The sequence below is a fragment of the Stereum hirsutum genome, assembly GCF_000264905.1.
Source record: "Stereum hirsutum FP-91666 SS1 unplaced genomic scaffold STEHIscaffold_16, whole genome shotgun sequence".
NCBI lineage: Eukaryota > Fungi > Basidiomycota > Agaricomycetes > Russulales > Stereaceae > Stereum > Stereum hirsutum.
In genome coordinates, this window is record NW_006763146.1 from 803,352 (window position 1) to 830,953 (window position 27,602).

The window sequence follows — 27,602 nt, forward strand, 5'->3', positions numbered from 1 at the left end:
AAACAACTTCCAGTACGTACTGTGTTATATCGATGTCGGGTGTTCGGTACGCTTGACGTTTGAGGTGAGTCGTTTCTCTTCACAATTTACACAAGGTGGCGCTCATTTTCGCGGTCAGAGTTTGCATAGGTCAAATATGTCATACGAAAACGGATGTGCAGATGTACGCGATCCTTCACGCAGACTGCAATGTTTCGATAATCTGGAAGCCACAGGATGCGTTTAATCCTGGTTGCCACAAGAAGTACGCTATATGCGTTCCGACTATCGACATCGCTTCTTAAAGATTGTCGGCCTCCCGGGGCGCTCCTCTTGCTCAATGGGAATACCGCGACGGCTCACACCATCCAATCATATAAGGGTATGGTTCGTTGGTCTGTGATGTGGACTCTCCTCTTGCAACGTCTTCTTCTCTGCTTGACGTAGCGGCGTCGACGTACTTGCATACATGCGCAATGACAGCCTTGACCGGTTGACCCCGCTCATCATGCATCATGTCTGCTTTCTATGTCCAGGCCAAGCCCAGATCCAGAAGGATGGGCGGTGTCCCCGTACATTCTCCGGATCTTCTGCGAAGGCTCAGGAAGTGTGGCGTGCGACGAATACCTTACTATCTTTGGTAGGCATTCCCGTGTCCACGAGCATCATTCAGTGTTAACTGTATTCTGGTCATGCTTGTTATGTGCACTGAAATATACTGTCGTTGCGTTAGTCCCTAACGCGCCATTGCTTTTTGCGCTTCAGTACTTGCCCTACTCCTGCGTCATCACGCTGTCATCGGTTCTTCACTCCTTCGGTGGCCCCATGCTAACTGATTGTACTGCGCTGGGCGGGAGGAATCACGCGCGGGGCCGATGTCCTCACTCGGGGCATGTCGGACATTCCTTTGCCCAACATTCTGACTTCGACCATCTCGACGGCATGGGTGGGCCTGGCAGGTGCCCCATCTCGGCAGCATCCGTACTCAATTAGGGGCTGGGGCGGTTTTGTTAACGCTACCGGGCAATTGTTGCCCCCATTCACCTGTATTATGTCTTTGCTGTGTCGTCGGCAGACGCTGTTTGGTCAGCCTTGTAGTATATTCTCGAGGATGACGCCCATGAGCTCGAGACTGCAGCCCAGACGCGAAGGATCCGGAAGGGAACGGGATCACGTGTCTCTGGTCTTGGTGCGGGGCTTCCTCTTTCGGCGGACGACTTGAGTTTCTTCAAGTCCATGACCAGATGTGACGCTGGATCAGATGCTTGTTCGCGAAGCGTTCCCGAGAAACAGTCCATCATCCATCATCCTGAGAGTATGACCTCGCCCCTTATAGACCTCCCTCTCCCTCTCCCTACTCCACCTCTTTCCCCTCTTCCCCCCTTCACCCCGCACTCTGTACTTCTACCCCACATTCTCGCTGGCCCCTATCGCTCTCCCTCGTCGCTCGCAGTCCCGCTATGCCCGCACATGTGGTATCTCAGCCTGTCGTTCGCCACACGACGCTGAAGACGACGTTTACCGGCATACCACACGCAGCTTCTACTCCAGAAGTTTCAATACACCAGTATAGGGGTATCAAGTATGCCAGCATACCTGGACGATTTCGACAGTCCAAGTTGTTCAGCACATATATGTCTCGTACTGATGCCACACGCTTTGGGTGCGTTTCATTCATCGTGTTCTTCGCCTGTTATTCTGATCGTTCATTTCATTTTGCGTAGACCAATATGTCCCCAGCCTCACGGGAAAACCATGGAGGAAGAACTCATTAATGTATCCGAGGAAGATTTTCCACCACAAAACTTCAAGCAGATCGAGTCTGAATGCTTGAATCTCAACATCACCTGCCCAGGAGGTCTGACGCGGGATTCGAGGCTACCTGTGATGCTGTGGATCCATGGGTGCGTCCACGTCTTCTACTTCTATTATTGCTTGAACCCTAACCATCTTTCTCATTAAAAGAGGAGGAAACCGTGGTTCTGGTTCCCACTGGCTTTATGATGGCGGTGCATTCGTCCAGAATAGTATCACGCTGGGGAAGCCTATAATCCTGGTCACGATCAAGTACGCCTCCACCTTGTGTTATATTTGTCATATCACTATATTTACCATTGGCGTGGGCAGTTATCGCCTTGGTTTGCTAGGATTCGCTGCGAGTCCACAACTTCGAGTGGAGAACGAAGCAGCGGGCGACGAAGGTGTTGGGAACTACGGCTTGCGCGATCAACAGGTGGCGTTTCAGTGGGTCAACCATTTCATCCTCGACTTCGGTGGCGACCCTTCAAATGTCACTGTTTTTGGCGAGTCGACGGGCGCTGCAGACATTCTATGCCATCTTCACTCTTCCAGTAACGCTGCGTATCCCTTATTCCAGCGCGCCATCCTTCAAAGCCCACTCATCGACCATAATATCCCCGAAGTCCACGCCGCGGGGTCCAATCTATCGCGAGTCATGTCGCTCCTTCGGGTCTCTTCAGTAGAGGAACTCCGGAAGATCGACGCTTCCAAGCTCGTGAGCGTTACCTTCAGCTCGCGGGCTGTTGATGATGGAATCTTCTTCGTTCATGGGTGGAGGGAGAGGATGTTCCCGCATCATGGTCACCATCACCACCATCACTCACCGCCACATTCTACGACATATCCACTCGCCGGTCACTCTGTCATTGATCAGCACGTCGCCTCTCATCACATTCCCTGCCCTTCCAACTTCATCGCACCTAAACACTTCCATTTGTCTCCTCACACTCACCCACCACCAATTCACCAGCCAATCATGATCGGCGACTGCTCCTTCGAATCCTTCCTTTACTCTGGCTCCGCCTCCCTCTGGACCCCGTCCAGTGTCACCCGTCGAATAAAAGCCATATGTGGCTCACTGACCAAAGCATCCGTCCTTCTCCGGGTTTACGACATATCTGCACATACTCCGGAGGAAGACCTACCTGACCGCATCCTCGACCTGATAAACGACACACGCTTCGCGTGGCCTACCGAGTGCACTGCCGAAGCCCATCGGAAAGTGAAAGTGGCACCTGGTCCATCAGTAAAAGAGCTCGGTGGTGCCACAGCACACGCTAACGGGGGAGTGTGGCGTTACGTCTTCGACCAAGAGAGCCCTAAGCGTGGCATTCCACACCATGCTTCTGACCTCGTATACCTTTTCGATAACGCACGTCCTGCCTCCGTCGATGCTGGTGATTCTACTTCCTTCGAATGCCCTACCTCCTACGACGACTTCCCAGATTCTTTCTCCGACTCGGACGACTCTTATTCTGAAGACTCCTCAACGGGCCCCGTCTCTGACGAGTCGTGGGGCGTCCCCGTCGTTACCCCATGGACGTACACCCATATCCGAGATACGATTCAATCAAAATGGTTGGCTTTCGCGTATGGCGAGGCGCCATGGAGAGAGAATAGCGTGTTCGTCTTTGGACCGGAAGGTGAGACAGGGGAGAGAAGTGAGGGGATCTTCGAGGGTAGGCGGAGGAGGGCTATGTGGAAGCGAGCGTTGGAACCGTTAGGGAGGGAAATGGTGCAGAAGATCGGTGTCGAATTGGGCAATGGGCCGGTCGGTGGTGCGGTCAATGTGCCCGAGGCGGACTCCTGGCCATAGGACTGTCCGCGTCGCGTAACACTGATGGTATGACGATTGATTCTTGCATTCTTTTGTCTATGTTCTCGTTTCTTTTTCCGTCATCTCTTTCATCCTTCCCATCATCTCTGGCATGGCAGACACGGGCTAAACTATATTCTTTCCCTATATGCATAACGCCTCGGCTCCGCAAAGTTAGAGACGAGGCTGATAACAACTCGTCAGTGTCAATCCCTTTCTTCTCCTCGTGGTTTTCAATACATCATTCCTCATCCATACTCCCGTCTTCACCATCTTTATTTCTTTCATCGTTCTTCGTCTCGAGCGTCACCCACGTTTACGCGTGAGTCTCGCTCTCTTAGGTTCTAATGGGTTTTGTGTCTGTTCATTTTGCATCCGGTCATCAATTGGTCTCAACATACCGTATATCCCCCATCCCTCATTTCTCTACCCACCACCTCATCCCTCATTCATCCCCACCCCTTCTTCTCACTTACTCATGATCTCCACCATCCGCTCTCGTGTCATGTCACTGTCATTGCTGTCATCGATCACACTGTACCTTACTGTATTATGTCAATGCTATCTTGCTACTGTTGTGTTGAAGGCGTTGTGCTCAAGCTTGCGTGGCTCGTGTGTGAGGCCAAGTAGCGTCGTTACCATGTCCGCGAAATATCGCAGCGCGTTCTGAAAGTCATGTGTCCATTTTTAGGTTTTAGCTTGCAGCATCCAATGTGCGTCGATGTATACGAAAGAGGGGGAGCCCGGAGCGGAACGCTAGTTCAAATGATCACGTTTCTCACGGTTCCTCGCAAGTTTCTCAACCTGTGACCTTCTCATGCGACACGGCCAGCAGTGTGGCGCCACGGAAGAAACAGAAGAGTACGAACATGCTAAACATGTATACGCACCTAGAGATCTCAAGAGGAATTGTGTGCGGATCGTTCAGTGCTGCTACAATGTAATTCAATGAAAGCGTGATACAGTCGTCTAATGTATACATGTAAGTAGTACTCTGATGACACGGAGTACTGAACGCATCTAATAGCCACGAACTTTCAGTATGTACTTGAAACCCGAAATGGAGGACGTTCGTCCTAAGCTGAAAGAAAAAGAAACACGGCCGGAGTTGAAAAGAAGAATAAACCATGCATATCGTTATCGTATGCGTGAACATGCGTCGTGCCCGTCACGGTGTCGTTGACTGGGCGTTGCGAGCATCAAGAGCGGGGGTGTCTTGTGTTATTTTACTGCAGAAGCTTCTCGTCAGCATTGAATGCCTAAACATCGTAGAAGAATACTTACAGCCATGCCGAACGCTTCAACGAAGAGGTTTATGCTAGGGCCGCCGCGCAGAACGGCCATGGGCCCTGCCTCGGAGGAACGAAGATGACGGCGTACGCGGTCCGTAAGACCCGAGGGGCCGCACACTGACGACGACGAGAACAAAGAAATTAGTGTCGGCACGATGCACAATAACTGAGGTAGAAGAGAACTGACCATTTACCGACATACTCCCACCCATCGTCAGCGACGCTGCCTCCGTCAACAACGCCTCGACATCCGGTCTGCCACTCGTGACGGTCGTATGCGGCATATGCTGCAGTTTCCACACCGCCTTTTCATCACCTTCGTGTGTGACACTGGCAGTGGATGACGTTTCGCTATCGCGAGGCTGAGTGTTTCGAGACAGGGAAGAGGAATCGACATGGGGAGACGTGACAAAAACGCGGACTTCAACGTGTAGGGAGGTCGGGATCTCGAGGAGGGCTTGCTGGAGGTCGGAGTATATGAGATTCATGTGGTCTAGATATATGATAGCGGAACGAGGTCAGCGAGGGAAGGCCCTAGGACGAGGGAATATGTAAGAGGACGTACCTGGGTGACGAATTGCCCAGATGAATACGACGCGAGAGCAGGCGGATGGGTTTTTGCGCACACGGCTATAAATCGAAGTTGGAGCTATAGTATCACAACTCAATGAAAAAGATCGACGTACTGGACAAGATCGACGAAGAGAGGGTTCGTGAATGTCACTCCAGAGCCACCTATGTTACCTGTTAGCTCTACAGTCTAGAATTATATAAGCGAAGAGAAACATACCAGCAATGAAAACAACGGTATCGTGTCCATCGACGCGCGGTGGCACACCGTATGGACCATCCAAGAATACCTTCAGTGAGCCGCCCTTTTCCGCCAGATCCAGAAGCCTCTTCGTGAACCCTTGCCTCGCATTGATCAAGAACACGACATCCTTTCCATGCCCCTCAGCAGCCTCGACCATGTCGCCCTTCTCGTCGACAGACGACGTTGGCGTGGACTTCGCATAGTTGACATCGGCATTAGAAATGGTGAAGGGGTGGGACTCGAACGGCAGAAGGGAGGCACCCGGCATGGTGATGAAGGCGCTCTGGCCTGCGGACCAGCCGAAATGATTCGGCCTCCGGAGGGTGAGACGAACGAAGCCGGGAGCGGCGACTTCGGCTTTGGCGTTGAAGGTACCGAGGCCGGACTTGAAGCCGAAGTATGAATGGTTGAATACGACAACGCGAATAGCGCGGATAAGTCTGTCGAGACCCCAGAGGAGGAACGACGGCCACATGAACTGGTCATATCTGGCGAAGATCTCATTAGCTGGGAGAATAGGTAATATACAGGAGCTTTAAACACTGACCCTTTCGCCGCCGTATGAAAGTAGCTGCCAAGGAGGAAGACTCTGAAATATCGACCTTTCAGTGGCATCTTATAGAAGTATGGGCATGTGTACTCACAATATCAGCACAAAATGGAGGACGATGAAGACCTCGTAGTTCAGTTGGCGTGCTGGTCTGACAGAGACAATGCAGAGCAACGCAAACGCGGACAAGCCGAAGATCCCACAAATCATCCATTTATGTTCTAGAGTGATAGTGTTATTTCCGGAAAGCCTGTGAAAATTGCATGGTTCAGTCGAAATATGAGAGGTCTCAGTCTGATGGCTTACCCTATCTGGACCTATGCTGGAGGGTAAGATAGATTGTCAAGAGGAATATGGAATCACATGGACTTACCCTGCCACCCATATGAATAAACAGAATAATACAGACAACACGAGCCGTCATTCGGTGAAGATAATTGAGCTGAGTAACAGCGTAAGCAAACACCGTTCCAGCATAGGCTAGTAGTATGTACCTTATCGAAGCCAACGCCTGTGATCACTGTTGTTGACGCGTGAGTGTCGATGCCAGAAGCTAAGAGAGGACTTGAGACGCACAAGAGATAATATTATTTTTCATGGCTAACGCAACGATAAGGGGAGTCTGAAGCGTCGCGAGGATTCCAGCGCGATTACCCCAATACTGGGGGTCGAGCTTCGTGCCGTCTATATCACCCGCTGCAAGGAAGTATATGTGTCAGATGGAAGCACGGCATTAGCCAAGAAAGAGGACGAACAATTGATCAGAGTCCACGTGAACATGATGATGATATATGTTCCCGTAAGGACGAGTTCAGCGACGTTCAGCGAGTGGCCACCTCCTATAGGCACGATGGATCTGAAGGCGACGACTCGGTATGCATTGGCGATGGCGAGATGTAACCGTCTCAGAGAGATAGCGCCAGTAGAGCGAGAGGATGCGAGAGCTTCTGGGTCGTTTGTGAAGTGTCCGCGACGATGGAGATAGGAGTATGTCTCGGAGACGACCCGGATGATACCAAGTAGGAAGATGAAGGCAGCAACAAAGTACCAGACCTCGTAAGGATACAATTTAGCCAGCTTCTTGCGGAGGACTTTGTCTGCAGCAGTCGTCGCAAGGACTTGAGCCTGAGCCACCATTGCTGATACTGTACAGAGGAAGCGAAAAGGGACGATATGGCGGGAAGGGGTGGGGTCTGTCCTAAAGCCGCCAGGCGTCGAATCGCAATGGAGTCTTAAGAGGGGAAGGCATCACCCGCAGCCGAGAATGGGATTAGGAGGCTCGAGCGACTCGGAGAGGCGGCAATTGTCTGCAAGTCGGTTCGGTGCATCATCGCGTTGTTTCCCCGGCAGTCTCGTTCGTCGATAGCTAGCATTGGCAGGAACCGAAAAAGAAGAGCATGGGGCAATTTCACCTGTCAACTTGAAAAGGGGATAGGCCTAGGTCGGGAAGGCTGAACACATCGGTCAAAGAAGTCGAAAAACCTGTACGAGGATGTGAGGGAGGAGACGCCAACCTTTGGGGAACGCGAATCATGTCTGCCACGGTCAGATCTCCGCGCAAAGTTTCCAGGGAGGAGACGGGAAGTTGGCAAAACATATCATATCAGATAAAGACAGCCCACTGAAAAACTTTCTTCCAACAGCCAATCTGATAAAGAATGTCCCGAAAGAATATAAATCTAATCAGATAGGGCCTCGGAGGAGCTCCTCTTTTGCTCCCGAGCGGTTCTTCTTCCGTCCTGTGTATAATTAAACTGTGAAACGCTTTGGTGAGTTCGAGCTGCGTACGAGCTCATGGGACGATGGACAGACCGACGGACGAAAGCATTGAGGTAGAGTGTCCATTGTCATATTTCTGCGTCGGGTGTCCTCTCTAAGAAGTCGTATCGGTCGTGCGACTCCATTCGGACCAATGATAATGAGAGTCAGTGAGATAAGAACAGACGCTGGGTGGGGCGCGAATGAGGAGGTTTGGTTGTCTCGAAAAGAATGATTTGAAAACGTAATGGGCGATCATTGCAGCGGAGCCGGAACAATCTACAAAGGAGATCCCTGGAACATTTGCAACTGGTTACTATGTCGTTCGCCCTGGGAAGGATCTGGTCCAGTTATCTGATGCGATCTGAGCGTAGAAAAAAAAAGAGAAAAAACACGCCCACAAACACAAATGCTGCGAGAATGCTTGGCGAAAAAACACTGTGCCCTGATCGACAACTCGAGGCTTCTGTCGAGGTAACGAACGGGAAGTAGCAATCCCGAGTTCGAGTTTGGTTGAAAGAAACGACTCTAGATCCGCAGGACAATAGTCATGATCCTGAGTCTGCTGCTGCCAGCACTATCATCTCGGAGGATCATTTACGAATTTCTCGTGACACACGAAGCCGAAGAGAACCGAAGACTGTCGGCAAAGCTGAAAGACGGCGATGCAAATAGAGGGTCAAAAAGTAGCATGATGCTCCTCCATGGACGGCATGGACGGTAAGGCTACAAGCCGAGAAGTTTAGGGAGGGCTGACGACGAGTGGGTTTCATGTGAACCTGTTGCTGCTATCATCCAACGAACCTCGCGGGAAAGATCACCAAGACCGCACACAACGAGGAAACCCCAAACTGGAGAAGCCAACACCGAGGCTCCTGTTTCCATCTTTCCTGTCGTAATGCAACTTGTAGTCCATTATCAGCGAACGAACCTCCTATCTCTATTCTAGACTACAAATACGAACGTACGCACCTTGTGGATGATACTGGCGGAAATGAGGAGCAGCATGGTATGTCCGCAACACCTGTACTAGTAGGCGAGCATTCACATGAGTGCATATTGTTAGAACGCCATGAACCCCATTTGACCTAGACGAAGAAATGGTCTAGGAATGACCTCGTCTCAGATAACATATCACGAAAAACGCATGGCCACTCTTCGTTCCGTTCGGCTCTCGTATGGTCCATACGTCTTAGCTATGCAAAGGAAGAGTCGCGGAAGACGTCCACCCCGAGGGACCCATTGCCTTCGCCTGGAGACGAACTTCTGCCCTAATAGTAACTGCACTCGAGTGAACCGGAGTACCTCAAGTGGTTAGATCTATAATTATGCCAAGTATTTTCTCCGCAAAGAAGCTCGATGAGCGCATGGAGTGCGCTTCGTCATGCTATACTCAACTATCAGATATTGTGTTAGAACATGAAGTTTCGTCAGACGGAGACGTGGGTCGCAGACTTACATAGGGATCTCATGTGGATGTTAATGTCGACTGGTTCGGTACCAGAAAGAAGAGTCGAACTGTGCCCGCATGATTCGCAAGACTGCAGTAGCGACGGAGAGCCTGCCTCCAAGGCCTCTGCTGGTTATATCCGGTCCGAGCCCTAACACACGGACTGGTGTCGACGGTACGAGCAGTCTTCAAGGTCTAGCCAAGAAATAATTGTGGCTGCGCGAGGGGTGAAGAGCCATGCGCCTTCCAATGCACTTTCTTTCTTGTAATACATACAACAAAATATGCGTTCGCCACGACGACCGTGGAAATAAAGAGGTTTGGATGCGTTCAAAGGTATTTCTGGAACCACTCGACAGCGTTCTTGAACGATCCTTCCTTACCCGCCTTCACCTTCGGGTCACTCTGTGCGACACGAAGTAGATTAGTTGTACCGCTGGCGGGGAAATTTGACAATACAGATAAGAATAACGCACAATGTCACCACGGCACTGGACAAAATACGTCATCAGTATCCAAGGGATAATTCAGTGGCACGACAATGGATGGAACGTACAGCGAATCCATGCGTACAGCCCTCCCAGTACACCTGGCTGTATCCCGGGGCAAACTTACCACCTCCGAGGAACTTGTCTGCGGCCTCTTGCTTCTCTTTGGGGAATTGCGGGTCTACCTCGCAGCTGTTGATGAGGAGGGGAGCAGTGCATTCCACCGCGTATTTCTATGATTATATGGATGCGTTAATACCTGGTAGCAGACAATAGCCAATATTGAGGAGCAAAATATACCTCGAGGTCTGGAATCTCTAGGCGAGAAGGGTGGGTAACAACGGCCACGTCGATAATCTTCTCGAACGCGTAGTCAAACACGTATCGCGCTAGGCAGATGCGACAGCAGTTAGGGCCGCCTTCTTCATTGTAAAAGATTTGAAAGGGTGGAAGAAGAACAAACCTCCAAAGCAATACCCCACAGCTCCAAACTTGGTGAGTCCTTGCTCCTTCATCGCCTTTACGACTTTATCCAAACGAGATCGCATCTCGGGGAGATGGCGAGGCCCCCAAGTCGCGCGGTCCCAAACGACCTACATCAACATCCACGGATAGTATTCAGCTTCAGAGTTAGAAACATAGCGGTCGATGACGTATGTACTCACGCCTGGTTCGCCAAGGTTGAGAGGAGCTGGATCACCGTTGAACAAATCGGGCATGTAGGTTTTGAATCCGTTCTTGGCATACGCGTCCGCAATCAACTGTAATGCAAACATGACATCGCGGTCAAGAAAAACGATTACAACAGTGGGTGGGTAAGACGCGTGTAAGTTCAAGTCCCGTTGTGAAGTTGAGTGTACGCACGAAATTGTTGTTCAAAGCATGCCCGAACACATCGCTGATGAAAAAGATCGCCTTGTCCTTTGGGTAGTCGGAGGTGGGCGTAGCGATATAGGTCTTGATGCCATCGAAGGTTTCAAATGTGCCTGCAGCGGACATTAGGCGTACGAAACCCATCATCATTCAACAAGTTGTCCTTCGAGAACGGATGGAATGAGCAACATACCTTCTGGCGTTCCCTCATGCTTCACCACTACAAGACCAGCATTCGCGCAGATCCAGGAGCATCAGCATTCCACTCTCGCTCAACGATGTACTATCACCCGCATACTCTCGATGTCATCAATCCTCAAGAAAGAAAGACTCACGCTTGAAGCAATCGTCACAGAAACCGTCGCCAGAGCTCATCTTCGTAATAGCAGACGTCTGAAAGGTACGAGTTCGGCTTGACTTGTGAAAGCTTGTAACGTGAAGCGACTTGACAGCACAAAGTGAAAAAGGACCAGCTAGTTGAGATGATGGTGGATTGAGAACAACAGGGGTTGTGAACCGTGTGGAAAGATAGCGAAAGCGCAATTGACGGGACATCTGAGCTTGCTACGACCCCCCTTATATACCTTCAGTCGCAGGGCCAGAGCGTGCATGGGAATTAACGCAACTCCCTGCCTGCAGCGGATGTTGTCTAATGGAATGAGAGAGAACAGCACGAGTATGTCCTGGTGTAGCTGGGAAGTCGCCGATGGCTGCCAACGGACGGCCGATGGGATGTTCCGGTTAGGTGGAGGACTCGGATGCTGAAAGTGGTCTGTGCGCATATATTTTTGGTGTATCAGACAGGGAGATGGGACGCAATGCATCGGAAGATGTGGGTAGACATCCACATTACAGGTGGATCGAAATCCACACAAAATACCTATAGGTATGAGGGGGAAGAGGAGGAGTACTTGCGAGTCGCCCGCAACTTGAACTTCAAACATGCCGGGAACGTGACGGTAGATGCCGGATTGAGTGGCACAGGAAAGTATCGCGTGGCCCAAACATGTTCGCGCTGCCAGTGCACGAAGCTCTTACATGGTCATGAAGAAGCGGATATATGCAGACCGTACAGCAGGTGAAAGTATTTGGAGATAATATACTATGTCCCCCAAAAAATCACTCTGACCCCCTACGTACTACTGAATGCTCATCGAGTCGTGAGTCATACAACGCATTGATATAATACAGATAAATAGGCATACACAGAAATACACAAAACAGACTGAAACAACCATAACCCCAGCACCGGGATAAAGTAATACAACAACTGGAACGACGACACCAATGGACCCCTCATGTACTGAACAGCCCCTGACCCGACATGACCTGTTCAAACATCTGAAGTGCAGCCTTTTCATACACCCATTCCAACGAAAGCAGTAGTTCAGAACGTGTTCTGAATATCAAGAGGATAGAAGTACACACCGCTCCTTTTTCGACATCCGTCCACTCATACGCAGGGACCTCATGTCCCGCTCCATAGAACCTAACATACGAGAAAGTGCCTGCAGTCTTGTATAGACCCGCAGGCTGACCGTTGACAGTAAAGTCTGTGAAGTCCTGCATTCGGTAGAGGTCGGAAAAGCGAGTCTCGAGACTGTCGATCATGGCTTCGACGCCTTTGTAGTTGAGGATGTAATCCTATAGTGAATTTTCGTGTGTGAGCGGACGTCTATAATATTATGAAATATCGTCGATACGTACCGCATCGCCGTCATATAGTACTGTCCGGATCTGTAGCAACATCGCGAATATTATCAGTATACAGATCTCACTCCAAATCGTAGCCGTTGGAAGGACTCACCCCTTTATTAATGACCCTCTCCAATGACACCCTCGAACTCCTCATCTCATCCCCCGTCTGCGCAAAATTCCAATACACCTCATCACTCGTCATCGACCAGCTCACATTCGCGCCAATCGCCTCCATCAATCCCTCATCCGTAAGATATACGCTCAAATCCGCAGGGTATGGATCCGGGTTCTGCGAAGGCACATAGTAGTAGTCGTAAGGACCGGCCAGTGGCGCCAGGACGCGTTCGGTACAGTAGCTGAAGGCCGAAGAACAGACGTCGTCGGTTCCGGTGGTGCGATCGTTGCAGGCGATGATCTGAGATTCGCAGCCGCCGGGGGCGTAGTAGGATGTGTTGGCTTCGAATAGGGTCGCGGAGTCGACTAAGGGGTGGTATGGGTTGCTTGCGGAATAGGCCATGTATCCCGGGTATTGCGTCAAGGGATCCTGACGGGCGGTGGTATATCTCAGTAAGGAACTGAAGTAGGATGAGGCAGAAGCTATGATACGTACAACTATTCCATCACCGATGCCGAGGACCTGGAGGTTCAGAGGTGTCGCAATTATTTCACCCGCAAAGATTTTTGCATCTTGTTCGAGGAAGTATCTAGAAATTCCGCAGAGTTAGTCTCGAGATTTGAACAAGGAGCGACTAGCGTTCTCACTCCGCGAATATAGGCCCATAGTGTCCGCCATACCTGGATGAGGGTCAAGGGAGGTTAACGGTGAAAAGGAAGGAAACAGTAGACGACACATACGATTCAGTCCAAATACCGAAATCATTATTCTCATACGCAGCGAAACGTTTGTCTTTGAACCATACTTGGAGGAACTTGGAAGTTTCGAGATGAGTACAACGATTCGCGGTTTAGTTCAGAGCCAAACAAAGTGCTCACCGTCCACACGTCCTTAGCCGCCTGCTGTGAAGTGCCCACCGTCGTGTTACCGAAACTGTAGCCGACTCCAATCGGCTGGTCGATGAAAAGACTGATTATCATAGTAAATATCAGGACGAACAGAAAGAAAAAGATATCAATGTCAAGCTTACACGTTCGCGTTATTGTTCCAGGACATGGGGTTTGGAGAGACGCCCATGCTGTCGTTGTTCATCCGACAGGGACCGAGCTCCTGGAAGAGACCGATCATACTAGAGCTACCGGGCTGGCAATCCAAAGTATACATCAGTAATATATCATGTAAATGTGGTGTGAGATATACATACACCACCATTGAACCACACAACGAGCGGATCCGTCTCGGCATTGTTACGAGACTCAAAGAACCAGAACCTGCGGGTATAGCTCGTTATAAGTAAACTGATCCCCTACAGAGTAAATGTCAAACGTACCAAATACTCTTGTCCTGAGCAATATCTCCATACCCAGAAGCCTGGTAAACACCAGGTGTAGTCTCTGTACCATCAACTGAGGATCAGCACTCATGACACAAAAGGCCGGTGACAGTTGAAAGGAAAAAATACATACCACAGACCCCCGAATTTTCCGTGACGCGCAGTTTCCCCGGTGTCCTCACCACTGGATCATCTCCGATGCTTTCTCCAGCAAGCTGGTCGTACTGCCGAGAACTCGGCACGCTTGCGCTCCTGGCATAGTCAGAGAGTGCAAGAGCAAGCGAGAGCGTGGTTACTAGTGAGAACATGGAGGAAAAAGTGCACACCGGGCGGTCTCTGAGGTAGGGGGGATGAAGCGGTAGAGAGTCCAAGTGATTTACAGTGTAAGTTTTATATGGATAGTAGTGACACTGATTCAGAACGAGCCCAGTAGGCTCCTGAGGGGAACGGTATGGCCCAGATCATCCCGAGACATTTCTGACCCAGCGGTCGTATTGTGTCAGTCTTCCGCAGAGTCTGTTACTGTATGATGCGTTATCACTAGATTACGATACTTCCTAGGCCGAGAGGATCTGTACAAGATTCATGAAACATGACCTGGCGAGTTCCGGCTGCCAGACTCGTTGGCGTTGCGTTGGCGTTTTCCGAGGGTGAAAACACAGGTGAGCGAGGATTACCTATGAGCCATAACAACTATGTTCACAGTACAGTCCTATAAGATGAAGATGAGGCTGCCATAACCGCTCAGCTGTAAGTTTGCATGAAGTCAGAAGAGCAGGTGCATCACGGATTCCCGCCGACGTTTGCAATTGATTGTACCGAATAAATGGTGGCGCAAGGTGGCCGTGGGTTAACTGCAGTTATATTGCACTTGAAAACACTTATTTACGCTGAAACAGGTTGTTAAAGCTTAGAAAGCTGTGAAATGTTGGATTGGCTTGGGATCAGCCCCATATCTAGACCGGCCGAGGTCGGCCGGAATCGATGCGTCACCAAAGAAGGTGCAGTTTGGGACTCAGCGTGGGACTCGCCAGCGCACTCATTATTTTCTTGTGCGGGCTGAATTCCTTTCGAGTTGTACCACCATCATCCTCTCTTCCCCCAAGTCTGAAGCCTTCGCTGGTCACTCTATCTTCAGCTCCAGCCTTTACTCTACGATGGCCAAAGCCTTTTCTTTCACATGGGGCTATACGGCTCGGATGCCCTTGGACTAGGTTCGCGAGGCGAGCGCGTGTTGACGCGACGGTGGCAGGTGGAGTCCGTTAGCGTTGTTGCGTTCGTTTCGTTCCGTCCCTGTTTGTTTCCCTGTTCGCGCTCGCTTTCGTCTTGCTCTCGTCCCTTTCCACATCCCCTCCGCACAAGACGAAGCAGACACTGTGCTTCGTCTTTGGACCAGGGGATGACATCATCAATTTACAGCGTGAACGTCGTACGCGACGCGCTGTCGTATGCGGGCAACTACCTACATTCGTACCTCATCTTGAGCACCTTTACGCACACTCGCATCTCCTGTCCGATGCCAGGAACTACTATATGTTTCTTACTTTCTTTGGTCTCGTCTCGTCTCTTGCTGCTGTTGCCCGATCTGTATAACGCCCCGCCTGTAATTGCTACCTCGGCCCTCTATGCTTATGTACCACTGTGTACTGTAGCGCTACCCAATACACAACGCTATTGTCCGCGAACGGTTCATTGCTCGATTACGCTGTCAATATGGACACTCGAAAGTACAACCTGGGCTGAAGAGATGTGACCCTCGACAGATTTTGGGGGCCTATAGTAACTTGGGTACCTTTGCTATAGACCTTGCAATATGTGAATGAGCACGATAACCCAATTCACTTGTTGTAGGAGTATTTCAGCGATTGGATCACATATATGACCTTGCGAGCGAAATATATGACCTTGCAGGACTCGGCAGATTTCCGTGATGTGTGTGCCAGGGTGGCGCGGCCGGCGTGAGACACCGGACGTTTCCGGCATGGACACTTCTCCGGCGATCGGTCACGGCCGTGTTGAACTTGCCTTTGACCGTGACCACACCATCACCAAACGATTGTGGACTCTCTCCACGAATAAATTATGCGAAGTAGCAAAATCCTCCGTATATCTTCACTTCTTTTCAGTAGTAGATGTCCTTCGTTTTTCTAAATGCTTCAGGAGCGGTATTCAGACCATTAGTGCGCGTTGCAATCAGTGGGCTCCAGTGGACTGGCCAGGCTAAAGGCTTCACTCAGACATCGAGCTGTCCACCATTTCACTCAAGGTTATCACGGCACATAGACCTGCCGCTCTCCTAACTCGACATATCCACCCGAATCACATCCACGTCCCATGCCCGAGCTCTCCGAGTCGTGCACAACCAAACCGAACCACCGCTCCCCCTCCTGCCTCATTCCGGGGTAGTAATCCACTCAGATAGAGCTCCGAGAAGTCAGGACTGGTACTCCCAGGACACTCGTTTATTCCTGTGTCCTTCTTCTTACTTACCATTTTCCATCGTGACGAAGCATGCATGATAGAAGTGTCGCTTTCTCATCGGAAAACGGAGTCGAAGCGTTTACAGTCTCATGACGCTGATGCTGATCATGATGCTGGCATAAGTATGTCCGAGTCTTATTCATAGCTACACCAAAGCTACACCGTTATCAGATAACTCATCCAGCCCGCGGATAGACACATATGGGCCCGGGTGGTGTCCATTCATATCTCGTGCTTCGAAATTCGAAATTCAAGGAGGACGCGATGGTCGTGTGCTTTAATGGCTGAATGTTGCACGCTGCCAGTGGAGGCTACTTATTATTGTTATAATAATAACTAGTAGTAGCGTGATAGTACGGACGTCCTCGAACGGCGTCTTGTTCTATTCAGAGTCTAAGAAGGTTGTCATGAGTATGGTAGGTCCGAGTTCAATGTTCAAACTCGACTCCTCCCTTCGAGTTCTTCGCCATGGTTCACTGATATGTGCAATATGGTAGAGTACTTGTGCGATGTGCAATGTGCGTATCACCTGCCCGTCCGTGTCCGGAGACCTACCTAGCTCACTGGTTGAACTCACCGCTGCCGCTGAGCTTTATCTCCATCTCCGTCGAATTCGAATCTATCCTTCTCAACTGACCTGCAACTCCAAGGACTTGTATTCTTGTATTATTCCACCACCATGAACAGGCAAGGTCATGCTATGCTTACAAGCACACACTGGCGCTCGACCTCGCAATTGCAGGACAGCAGCCGACCTCACAATTGCAGAACAGCAGCAGAGTCATCGCGACTCGGGAGTTATCTTATTAGTATGAATTATTAATTAAAGACTGCACACGGACGTTCATACCCCAGCATCGACTCGAGCAGAAAAGCGCAGAGAAAAGAGAATCGATTCGTTATATTCTTCACCACTCATCGCATCCCCATCACCATCATAAACTGAACGTGAACGTGGCATGGAAGTATATACACCAACACCGACAAGTAGACAAGTACGAAGTGACACACATAAAACTTGAACTTGAAGAGGAACGGAGAACATCAACGTGACATCGACATCGACTCGAGCAGAAAAGCATAGAGAAAAGAGAATCGATTCGTTATATTCTTCATCGCATCGCATCACATCCCCATCACCATCATAAACTGAACGTGAACGTGAACGTGAACATGGCATGTATATACACTATACAACGACGACATAAAAACGAACGGCAAAGAGAAGAGAAAACAAGAAGTAGCGGATGAGAAATAAACAAGCATAAGACCCCAAGACAGCAAACAGACAGACAGATTAAAACAAACAGACAAACAGACAAACGAAACGAAACGAGATAAAATGAAACGAAACAAAATGAAGAAATCGACCATCGACCATCGACCGTCGATCATAGAGCTTCTAATTTTCTGCGCCACGCCACGCGCCACATTCTCCCTCTCCCTACCCACCACAACCTACTTCCTCAACTCCTCGATCCCCTCCTTCTCTCCCACCCGCTCCCCCGAGCCCTCACCCGACGCAATACTCCTCTCCTTCTCTTTCTCTCCCTCAGTAGTAGCAGCCGCCGGAGAAGAAGAAGCACGAGCAGCGCGTTTCTCCCTCCTCTGTCGCGCGATCGCGGATTCGTGCCCGAAGAAGGACATGCGGCCCTATAGGTACACACACAACACAACGCACGCACAAAAAAACACACGCACACAAAAACACACAAAAAAAAATCAGCACTCCTCCCGAAAGCTGCACACACACACACGCGCTAGAAAACAGCAAGCACTCACCTCCTTCCACTTCAACCCCCCCAACGCCCCCATCACCGCCACCCAATACATCGCATATCCAATCACGCTCCCGTACGTCGCGCTGTTCGTCCAGCCGAAGATGGCGTTGAAGATCATCCAGCCGCCGTTGTCGTAGTTGTTTTCGGGGTTGCAGCAGTCGAGGTGCCACTGTGGGTATCCGAGGGGGGGGTCAGCATTCCCGATTCTAGAACCGAAGGTAGGGGGAGGGGAGGAGCGGGAGCAAATGTGGAGGAAAGGTAAGGGGAGCAGAGGGAAGGAGCAGGGAGGTGAAGAAGCAAGCAAAAGAACATACAACCGAATTCCGAACATCGAACGACCCCGGCCCATCGCCGCTCGTATCATCAACATCAGACCCCACTATCTTCGCGAACGCATTGCTTTCAAACTCCCAGATAGAGCGGGAGAAGAGACCGGCGCCGATGAGGAGGATGAGGTTCGTCATTACGATCATGAAGATGCGGAGGGCTGTATTATACACAACACACGCATCAATCAGCACTTGCTCTCGGGTGACAATGGGTAGGGCAGGGGGACGGATGTGGAAGGGAATAAGAGGGAGACTCACTACTCCTCGACGCAAACGTATAAATCACAAACCCCACAATCAACCCCACGACCAATCCACATATCGCAGCGATAGGGATGGACGTCGCGGGCTCGCCGAGGGAGACACCGCCGACGAAGACGACGGCTTCGAGGCCTTCGCGGAGGACGGTTATGAAGGGGAGGAGGAAGAGGATCCAGCGGGAGGTGCGGGTGCGTTTGTCGACGCCTGGTGGGGGGGGGGGGGGGGGGGGGGGGGGGGGGAGGTGTTTAGTTGATGAGTGATGTGCATGTGTGAGTAAGGTGAGATGGGAGGTGGGAGGGTGAGAGGGAGGGTGAGAGGAATGGAGGTGGGAGAGAAGGAGATGGGTGGGAGAGAGAAAGGGAGCAAAGACGTACGTTTGCCAGAAAACGCTTCAATAAGCTTGATACGCCACTTCGCCTTTGCGCGGTCCATCTTGAGCATCGTCACGCCCATGACGAAGATGATAATCGAGGCGATGAGCTCGAAGATGCCTATTGTTATTCCATCACCCCATTACCATCAGTAATCAGACGAAGTAGTGGGTGAGGAGAGAGGGATGAGGGCTGATGGATGAGGGATGAGGGAGGAAAGAGAGAGAGAGGGACGAGATACGCACCCTCCCAGAGATCCTCCGACGAAGCCCAGAGATCAGACGCTTGGGTGAACCAGACGGCGATGAAGGCTGCTCCGATGGCGAGGGCGCCGAGTAGGCCTAGTGCGCTACCCGCGAAGATCTATTATAGACAAACACGAACATATCAACATCGCGTCGTACAAGTGGTCAAGGAAAGGAGGGAAGGGAAGGGAAGGAGGAGAAGGAAGGATAAAAACCAACCTGAATCCGCATCTTCCTAATCAACTTCCTCTTTTCCTCCGCATTATCCTGCACCGCATCCACCTCGTCCCTCCCACTCTCCGAGTCTCTTGCGGCCATACCACCCTCATTACTATTACTAGCCGACTCTGACCTTTTCTCGTCAGTAGCTGCGGTAGTGGTGGCGGGAACGAGGGCGGGGAGCTGGTGTCTGAGATGCACTCCATGGACAGGCTCGTCGTACACGATCTGTTCGACGAGACCGAGGAGGACAGACACGATGATGGCGGCCTCGATGGTCTCGCGGAAGACGATGAAGAAGATGGGGACGGAGAAGAGGTCTTTGGCCATCTTGACTTACTTACGCTCACGGGGGGGAGGAGGAGGAGGAAGAGGGAAAGACCGGAGGGGGGACGGTCAGGAACACTGGTACTCAGAGCGAGATTGGTATAAAAAGGGAGGCATCGTATCGGGGCGTTCGGAGAAGACGCGTTGAGGTGTGGTTTGATGCAAGAGGGAGAGTCGAACCAGACAGAAGCGAAGCGGGGAAATTGGATGGATGAATGGTTCGAATCTGATAAGATTTCGGGGGCGCAATTCATTCTATCATAGCCCAGGTCCGGATCTATAGTTATCTGCGGACATGCGCCTCGCTCTGCTGGACTTGATGCAGTATTATTAGCACCTTAAGCAGCACTTATCAGAATCATGCCACCGATGCAAGCGCTCCAATACCCCGAAGATAACGCTAGCTCGCGATGGATACCGACCTCCCAATATCCAGTCCCTGTCTTTTGTTCTTCTGAGTTCGCAAACTGGATGAGCAGCCCGGACGCAGCAGAGTGTTTGACGTTGACAGCCCAGGAACGACAATGAGGCTTGAGGCATTTATGCACTGCGCTGCGCAACGGATCTGCATCCTTCCTTCACATCGAGTGCAGATCTCTGAATTCCAGATCTTGGCAGGGCGACGATCGCGCGTAAAACTCATATTCCAAAAAAAGACAATCAGATAACGGACGACAGCTCTGACAGCGATTATCTGATTATGGAATGGCCCGGGAACAGGAATAGGGGGACCTTCGCGGTCGGTTCGTTCGTCCGCGCGCAACTTGTTCTTCGCATGCATTCGGACTCGCTCGAATTCTACAGTAACGGTTTGATTGATTTGGGTTCTGAAGCGGCGCGAAAATGAAAAGGAGAAAGAGGAGACTTGAGTTGAGATTGTCCTCAAAACCTCGGCTCCCGCTTCCTTCCACCCTCCCCTTCCCCTTCCCCTTCCTCTCCTCATCCCTCCTCCGTAGCTTGAAGTAGCTGGGAAGCCAAAGATGCGGTCCCCCTCCCCCTCACTTTCGACGCTCGCCGTCCTTCTCGCCGCCGTCGTCTCGCCCGTTATTGCGGGTACGAAGGAGATATGGTGGAATATCACCTATGTCGAGGACGCGAACCCGGATGGTCTGTATCCGAGGCGTGTTATTGGTGTTAATGGCACTTGGCCGTATGTTATCCTCCCTCCCTCCTACTTCTCTCGTCTACTTGTCTGTTCTTGCACCCACTAATCGTTATGTTGGGACGGAATGGTATAGTCCGCCGATGATCGAAGTCAACTCGACCGACGACCTCCTCGTGCACGCTCTCAACTCGCTCGACGAGCCGACTTCGATACATCACCATGGCATGTTCTTCAATTCGACGTCGTGGATGGACGGTGCTGTTATGGTTTCTCAGTGGTTTGTCTTTCTCTCCATCTCTGCCTTCAGCTCCTACTATACTATACTCTTGATGGCATTGCGCTCTTGCTACTTCCTGCATCGCGCCCTTAACTGAATGAAACAATACTGTTATGGATGCTGATGCTGATGGAACTTGCTTTTGTTTTTTCGTTTATGTTGAGATAGCGGTATCCCCGTCGGCGAGTCGTTCGATTATACCGTTCCTATCAGTACTTCGGGCCAGCACGGCACTTACTGGGCGCACTCGCATTACTCCGTACGCGTCCCTTTAACGCCTTCACATATTCTTTCCCTCCGTCTTGCTCTATGTCCTGTCTCCCTTCCCTCCTCTCCACCTCCTCCCTCCTCCCTCCTCCCCTCTCACGCACCTCCCTCCCATGACAAACTCCGACTAACCAACCTCACCCACCAAAAACAGGGCCAATACGTCGACGGCCTCCGCACCGGCGTCATCATCCACCCAGAATCCGAAGTCCACGCTTACGACGCCGAATACACTATCATCCTCGGCGACTGGTATCATGACCAACAGTCTGATTTGCTCGAGCAGTTCATTAATATCGCGAATCCGGGTGGGGCGGAGCCTGTTCCTGGTGCGTTGCCCTACCCTCCCTACCCATCCTCGTCCTCGTCCCCGTCCTCGTCTCCGTCCACTCGTCTGCTCACAAACTCACTGGACTGAATCCCCATTCACCTGAAACCACACTAAACAGATTCCGCCCTAATCTACTTCACCCAAAACTCTTCCTACCTCTCCCCCATCTCCGGCACCTCCCCCAGTGGTGGGCCCACATCGGCGGTCGGGTTCAACGAGAACGCGACGTTGCCGTTCGAAGGGGGGAAGACGTATAGGTTGAGGGTGATCAATACTTCTGCGTTTGCGATGTTTTATTTTTGGATTGATGGGCATGAGATGAGGGTTGTTGAGGCGGATGGGGTATGTCCTTGCTTCCCTCAATGTTCCTTCCTTCCTTCCTTTGAGGTTGATTTTGGGTTTTGGGAGCGTTGATTCTGAGAGTGACGAATGCTGATTCGATTCACATCGTCACGCACAGATCGACACCGAAGAATATCCAACAGATATGCTCTCCATCACCGTCGCGCAGCGGTACTCTATCCTCGTCACGGCGAGGAACGATAGTAGTCCGAGTAATTGGGCGATTCATGCGAATATGGATACGGATATGTTTGATACGGTGCCTGATACTTTGAATCCTAGTAAGTTCTTTGTTCTCCCCTCTCCTTCACACCCACTACTCTCCCATCCCCCCATCACTCCCATCCCGCATGCCTCTCAGCACCAGCATTTCATCCGCATTTCATCCGCTATGCACCCATACTGACTCTATCTTTGTCTTTATGTGCGCTACTAGACGTGACCTCCTCAATAACATACGACTCCTCCGCCTCAACAACCGACTCCGGCTTCGTAGACGAATACGCAATGTTGAACGACACCGCGCTCGTGCCGAGTGAGGTCGTGGCGATGTATCCGCCGGCGGATGTTACGATTCCGTTGTTGGTGTTTTTTGATACTATGGATGATGGTGGGTTTTCCTCTGGCCCACTCGCTGTTGTTACTGTCGTGGTTGGGTGCTGACTCTCTATCCTTGTCCTTTCCTATCATTGTTGTGGTTGGTCGTCATCGTCATGTGCTGATTGGTGATACTGCCGCACAAAAGGCACGAACCACGCGATGTTCAACGACATCACCTACAACGCCCCCCTCGTCCCCGGCATCCTCTCCGAGCTCACACTGGGCGAGAACGCGACGGTGGTGAGCGCGTATGGACAGACGAGTTATGTGTGGAATCATTTGGATGTGATTGATATCGTGCTTATGAATGGGGATGCGGGGAAGCATCCTTTGTGGGTCTTTTCTCCTCCCTTCCTCTCCTTCTCTGCTCCTCCATGTTTCGCTTTAAGCTTGCTGACTGGCGCTCGTTTTCTGTGTGTGTGGGTAATACAGCCACCTCCACGGCCACACCATGCAACTCATCAACCGCGCCGACGACTACACCTCCGACGACCCGACCCTCAACCCGCCCATCATAGAAGGCCAAGCGAACCCGATGAGGCGGGACACGGTCCATGTCCCGTCTGGGTCGAGTGTCACGCTGAGAGTTGTGGCGGATAATCCGGGGGTTTGGTTCTTCCATTGTATGTCTCGTTTCTGCTCCTGCTCCTCCCCTTTCCCTCCACGCCCTCCACGGCCACGGCCACGGCCACCGCTCTCTTCCCCTTCTCCAAGGCTCTCGTCCTATCCTTTGCCTGGAGCCTAGAATGATTTAACTGACCTTTCGCCCTGTATACGAACCCAGGCCACATCGAATGGCACCTCGAAGTCGGCCTCGCCGTAACCTTCATCGAAGCCCCGCTAATCGCCCAATCCCGCGCCTCGAACGTCTCCGACCCATACTACACCGGTCCATTACCCTCTTCCCTCACGGACCAGTGCGAGGCGCTCGGGTTCGCGACGAGCGGGAATGCGGTGGGCAAGGCGAGTACGACGGATTTGGAGGGGTTGCCTAGTGGGCCTTATGAGCAGAATAATGGGTGGCATGCGAAGGGGATTTGGGCGATGTTTGGGTGCGTTTTTCGTCTCCTTCCTCCTTCTTCCTTCTCCTTCCTCCTCGTCCTCCTCCGTTTTTGAGCCTGGGCCGACTCGGTTTGTTTGGTGCTGATGGTTTGACTTGACGACACGTAACGTGCAGATGCGTCCTCAGCGCCGTCCTCGGCATGTGCACCGTCGTGTGGTACTCCACCGGCGGACCGACCCTTTCCGAAGAAGAGATCGAGGACGAGGTCAGGCAGGCGAGGGCGGCGAAACAGGCGAGGGGGAAGTTCTTTGGGTTGGTTAAGCCGAGGGCGGCGGCTTGAGCTGGTTAAGCCGAGTGCGGCTGCTTGAGCTTGTCGAGGGTTTTGCGTTCGAGGGGTTTGTTGGGTCGGTTTTGAGTTTTGGGCGTTGCGTTGGGTGAGCTAGGAGACGGTGGTCCTTCAACGTCAGAGTACGAGTGCGAGGGTGAGCCTGCGGAGGCTTGTACTGTACATATGTTCCGGCATGGTGTCGACGACGAAGACGGAGAAAAGTAACCTGTGGGTTCGGGTTGGGGACATCCCTAGACATGCTGACGATGCGACGATGTATAGTAATGTTATTTGACGGCGTTACGGTTACGGCTACGTTTATGCTCTCTTTCTTTCTTTCTTTCTTTTTTTACCTCCTGTTTTCTTGTTTTTATGCGATTTTCTCAGTTTCAGTTTGTTTTTGGTACCGGTTGGTAGTTGTCGGTGGTCGTGTAATGGGAATTCGTGCGTTTGATAATCCGATGATTCACTGAAAACAACTCGAAGTCTTTTTCTGGGAACGCAGACTGTGTTTGTATAAGTACGTGTAATGAATCATGAGCTGGTTGAAAGAGCACGAGATTCAAGAGGCAAGCGGGATCAAAATTCGTGATGCAGGATGTTTTGGGACGCAGTACGTAATCAGGCCCGCCGGGCAGCTCCGTCGCCAAATGCGGCGGTGCCACACAGCGGCGAACAAACGCCACATTGCCTCCGTTGTTCCTCCATTCCCTGTATCTACCAGCCCTCATCCTTATACCCTCGATATATGCGCTTCATTATTTTTTCATTGCTCTCTAATGCTGTAATACATCTTACTCCGTCCACTTTAATGAGTTTCAACCATGGTCATGAAGGTATTGTCCGACTCTTCGGGTCTCTGCAAAATCTTAACCATTCTGATACTACTTTTGAACTTCACGGTCAACGAAAAATCTAGCACTTGAAAATCAACGATCAACTGGTAAGAGTCCACTTGAACTCTCCGTAATATTTTTACTCACCATTCATAAGCCATCAATTCCAGAAATCAGGACTCGGATGTATCATATTCTCGCATAGCTCCAGACTCGACCGTTGCACTAGGACTCGTGTTCGACTCGCATCAGCTTGGGCGCTCAGATCTTGTTCACTCTTCTCAGACCTTTGCATCCAGCTCCAGCTCGCCTAGTCCCCTCACTGTATTATCAGATTTACCTGCACACTTTGATCTTGGAGCCCGTGCTGCTAGCTTGCCACCTTCCTCGACGTCTCGGGCTCAGACTCATGCACAGATATCCTCATCCCTCTTGACACTTGATACATCGACGAGCTCTCTCTTAGATTCCTGGACTTCTGCATCACCACAGCGCTCGCATCTGCATCCAGACATACATAATTCACTTCGCTTTCTGACTCCCACTGATCCAACTACAGGACCTACTATCACATATAAGTCTCAGGAAGTCGAGACTCGCATTTTCAATAGCGCATGGCAGCTCCTCTGTAGTGGATGTGATAGATGGATATCTACACGCTTTGATGGACGTGTTGACTTCGGTACTATACCCGGCCACTTCATTGCTCTAGACAACCATCGCTCTGGACGATATGCCTGTCATGGGAAGACCCCGTCTCTTGTCGACGCACTGGCATCATACCGGACACGAAATACACGCTATACATCGACGACTAGTACTTCAGGAGACTCGCCATCGCCATCTTCATACCTCTTCACTCCCATGTCATCCGCCTCTACAGCATCATCCCCACTGGTATCTGCTCCACATTCTCTGTCTTGTTCGCCAGCCGGAGCTTCCATGACATTCTCTGATTCTTCCGAGTCATCCAACGCCTCACTGTCCTTGCATATACCCTCCCCAGCTGCTTCGTCTGGGTATACAACTCAGCTACATATGCTGGAACCACCTAGCTTCGATGCATCCGACTCATGCGGAGCTCTTAGAGGTTCTGCTACCACCTCCGAATCCCCGATACTTTCCCCATCCAGCGACCGCTCTCATCGTTCATCACTATCCGATCATACCTCTCCTAACAACAATATCACCACCATAACAGAGAACGCATACAGCCCACTGCACAACCGTACAGATTCAAGTCGCTCCTGCTCTACCAACTCCATGTCCTCTGCTCATGTCAAAGACTGTCCCGGCGTTTCTATAGAATGGCCTTATGATCTCGGCCGCTTCGAGGCTACATTCCCGCTTCATCGCTGTGGTCCGTTAGATCCAAATGACATCCGTCGATACCCAATCGAAATTACTATTGATCGAGCGAGGAACCGACGTGCGTACTCCGTGGAGTGCCGTCAGAAGTGGCTCGACGGGTCTTGGACCTGTCCGGCTTGTTCCAAAGTTCCTCGTATCATCGAAAGCATCGTCTCACGGGCACGGAGCGATAACCCACACTCCACTTCCATGAATCCAGAACAGCTTTCCACCGCACTACATGATGCAAAGGAACATAACCGACGAACGGACGTTGAGGTACGTTGAGTGTGACTTTGGTGTGACTTGTATCTTCGGTTTCAGTACTCATGTTGACTCTGTCATAGATTCTGAATCTAAAGCGCGACTTGAACACGGCGAACGAACACATTCAAGAGCGCAATCAACTCTTCGATACCCTTGTCACTCTCCATCCAAAGCGGGCCACAGCTCTACTCGAAGCTCGTAAACGGCAAGGCGACAGCATCGCCAAGATGACTGGCGCTCTCATTCTCGCCGATCAAGAAAAGTACATAGCCAGGAACTTCTCAAAGCTTGAGCTCGATCTCGGTCACCTCTGCCTCTTGAAGGGCGGCGCTGCTCTCACATACTCGCTCAATCATAGCCTCGGTCTCCCCTCCATCGACACGATCCGACGGAACTGCACACCGACCAAAGTCCACCCAAACTTTGGTCCAATCTCCGACGAAGTTCTCGACGCTAACCTTCGCGACATATTTCTGGTCTCGCGCAAAAATCTGGAGGTCGTTATTGCCCAATCCGATTACCCTAGCAGAGTCGTACCTCGTAAGGGTGGCTCTGTGGTCATCGACGACATCACTATTGAGCAAGAAGCGACGTGGCATTCGAATGGAAAGCGGATGGGAGGCGGGTGCTTCAATTGCACAGAGGATCAAGCAACGTGCATGGCATGTCAGGCTGATGTTGAGGCTACCGTCGAGGATTTGGAGGAAGGGAGGATGCATTTGGGGAAGGAGATGATGATGGCCGCTTTGAAGGTCTTCGGAGAGGCTGGGGTCTCGGCGATCATGGCTGCTCCGACATGCAAGGCCACCACCGCTCCGGAGATGGTCGTCATCTTCCAGCAGTTCATCGATGCCATTCTACGGAATCCCAATATATTGCAGTACTTTCAGCTATGGGCAGTCGTCACTGACGGTGA

The 27,602-nt window shown here is 51.2% G+C and overlaps 6 protein-coding genes across 6 annotated transcripts; 2 read left to right on the top strand and 4 right to left on the bottom strand.

The window, feature by feature from the left end:
* Nucleotides 1–1,357: 1,357 nt before the first annotated feature.
* STEHIDRAFT_85387 (alpha/beta-hydrolase) lies at nucleotides 1,358–4,084 on the top strand. Its single transcript, XM_007308897.1, has 4 exons — nucleotides 1,358–1,642; nucleotides 1,704–1,883; nucleotides 1,945–2,046; nucleotides 2,107–4,084. Exons 1-4 carry the CDS (start codon nucleotides 1,440–1,442, stop codon nucleotides 3,593–3,595), a joined length of 1,974 nt encoding a protein of 657 aa, XP_007308959.1. The 5' UTR covers nucleotides 1,358–1,439; the 3' UTR covers nucleotides 3,596–4,084.
* Nucleotides 4,085–4,650: 566 nt separating this feature from the next.
* Nucleotides 4,651–7,088, bottom strand: STEHIDRAFT_85392 (iron reductase). Its single transcript, XM_007308898.1, has 13 exons — nucleotides 7,007–7,088; nucleotides 6,828–6,947; nucleotides 6,746–6,771; nucleotides 6,625–6,693; nucleotides 6,558–6,568; nucleotides 6,346–6,501; nucleotides 6,249–6,290; nucleotides 5,678–6,189; nucleotides 5,574–5,622; nucleotides 5,453–5,517; nucleotides 5,075–5,380; nucleotides 4,880–5,004; nucleotides 4,651–4,824 (listed from the first exon to the last, which is right to left on the bottom strand). The coding sequence occupies exons 1-13, from the start codon at nucleotides 7,029–7,031 to the stop codon at nucleotides 4,822–4,824; spliced, it is 1,509 nt and encodes a 502-aa protein (XP_007308960.1). The 5' UTR covers nucleotides 7,032–7,088; the 3' UTR covers nucleotides 4,651–4,821.
* A 2,701-nt stretch (nucleotides 7,089–9,789) lies between these two features.
* Nucleotides 9,790–11,195, bottom strand: STEHIDRAFT_65709 (dienelactone hydrolase; the record flags this gene model as incomplete). The annotated part of the gene is made up of 9 exons (XM_007308687.1): nucleotides 9,790–9,864; nucleotides 9,936–9,950; nucleotides 10,016–10,180; nucleotides 10,248–10,336; nucleotides 10,411–10,540; nucleotides 10,613–10,684; nucleotides 10,812–10,933; nucleotides 11,014–11,040; nucleotides 11,156–11,195. 9 exons carry the CDS (start codon nucleotides 11,193–11,195, stop codon nucleotides 9,790–9,792), a joined length of 735 nt encoding a protein of 244 aa, XP_007308749.1.
* A 921-nt stretch (nucleotides 11,196–12,116) lies between these two features.
* On the bottom strand, nucleotides 12,117–14,274 carry STEHIDRAFT_114674 (alpha/beta-hydrolase; the record flags this gene model as incomplete). The annotated part of the gene is made up of 12 exons (XM_007308899.1): nucleotides 12,117–12,464; nucleotides 12,528–12,557; nucleotides 12,628–12,684; nucleotides 12,733–13,062; nucleotides 13,129–13,222; nucleotides 13,281–13,313; nucleotides 13,374–13,447; nucleotides 13,512–13,602; nucleotides 13,664–13,776; nucleotides 13,838–13,904; nucleotides 13,964–14,027; nucleotides 14,100–14,274. The coding sequence occupies 12 exons, from the start codon at nucleotides 14,272–14,274 to the stop codon at nucleotides 12,117–12,119; spliced, it is 1,476 nt and encodes a 491-aa protein (XP_007308961.1).
* A 3,057-nt stretch (nucleotides 14,275–17,331) lies between these two features.
* STEHIDRAFT_124840 (iron permease FTR1) lies at nucleotides 17,332–20,038 on the bottom strand. Its single transcript, XM_007308900.1, has 7 exons — nucleotides 19,654–20,038; nucleotides 19,435–19,552; nucleotides 19,193–19,309; nucleotides 18,816–19,022; nucleotides 18,543–18,715; nucleotides 18,230–18,397; nucleotides 17,332–18,100 (listed from the first exon to the last, which is right to left on the bottom strand). The coding sequence occupies exons 1-7, from the start codon at nucleotides 19,981–19,983 to the stop codon at nucleotides 17,906–17,908; spliced, it is 1,308 nt and encodes a 435-aa protein (XP_007308962.1). The 5' UTR covers nucleotides 19,984–20,038; the 3' UTR covers nucleotides 17,332–17,905.
* An 861-nt stretch (nucleotides 20,039–20,899) lies between these two features.
* On the top strand, nucleotides 20,900–24,678 carry Shfet3b (Fet3 ferroxidase protein). The gene is made up of 11 exons (XM_007308901.1): nucleotides 20,900–21,130; nucleotides 21,219–21,362; nucleotides 21,531–21,621; nucleotides 21,784–21,958; nucleotides 22,079–22,302; nucleotides 22,421–22,583; nucleotides 22,739–22,912; nucleotides 23,048–23,234; nucleotides 23,335–23,525; nucleotides 23,687–23,954; nucleotides 24,080–24,678. Exons 1-11 carry the CDS (start codon nucleotides 20,961–20,963, stop codon nucleotides 24,243–24,245), a joined length of 1,953 nt encoding a protein of 650 aa, XP_007308963.1. The 5' UTR covers nucleotides 20,900–20,960; the 3' UTR covers nucleotides 24,246–24,678.
* The last annotated feature ends 2,924 nt before the right edge of the window (nucleotides 24,679–27,602 follow it).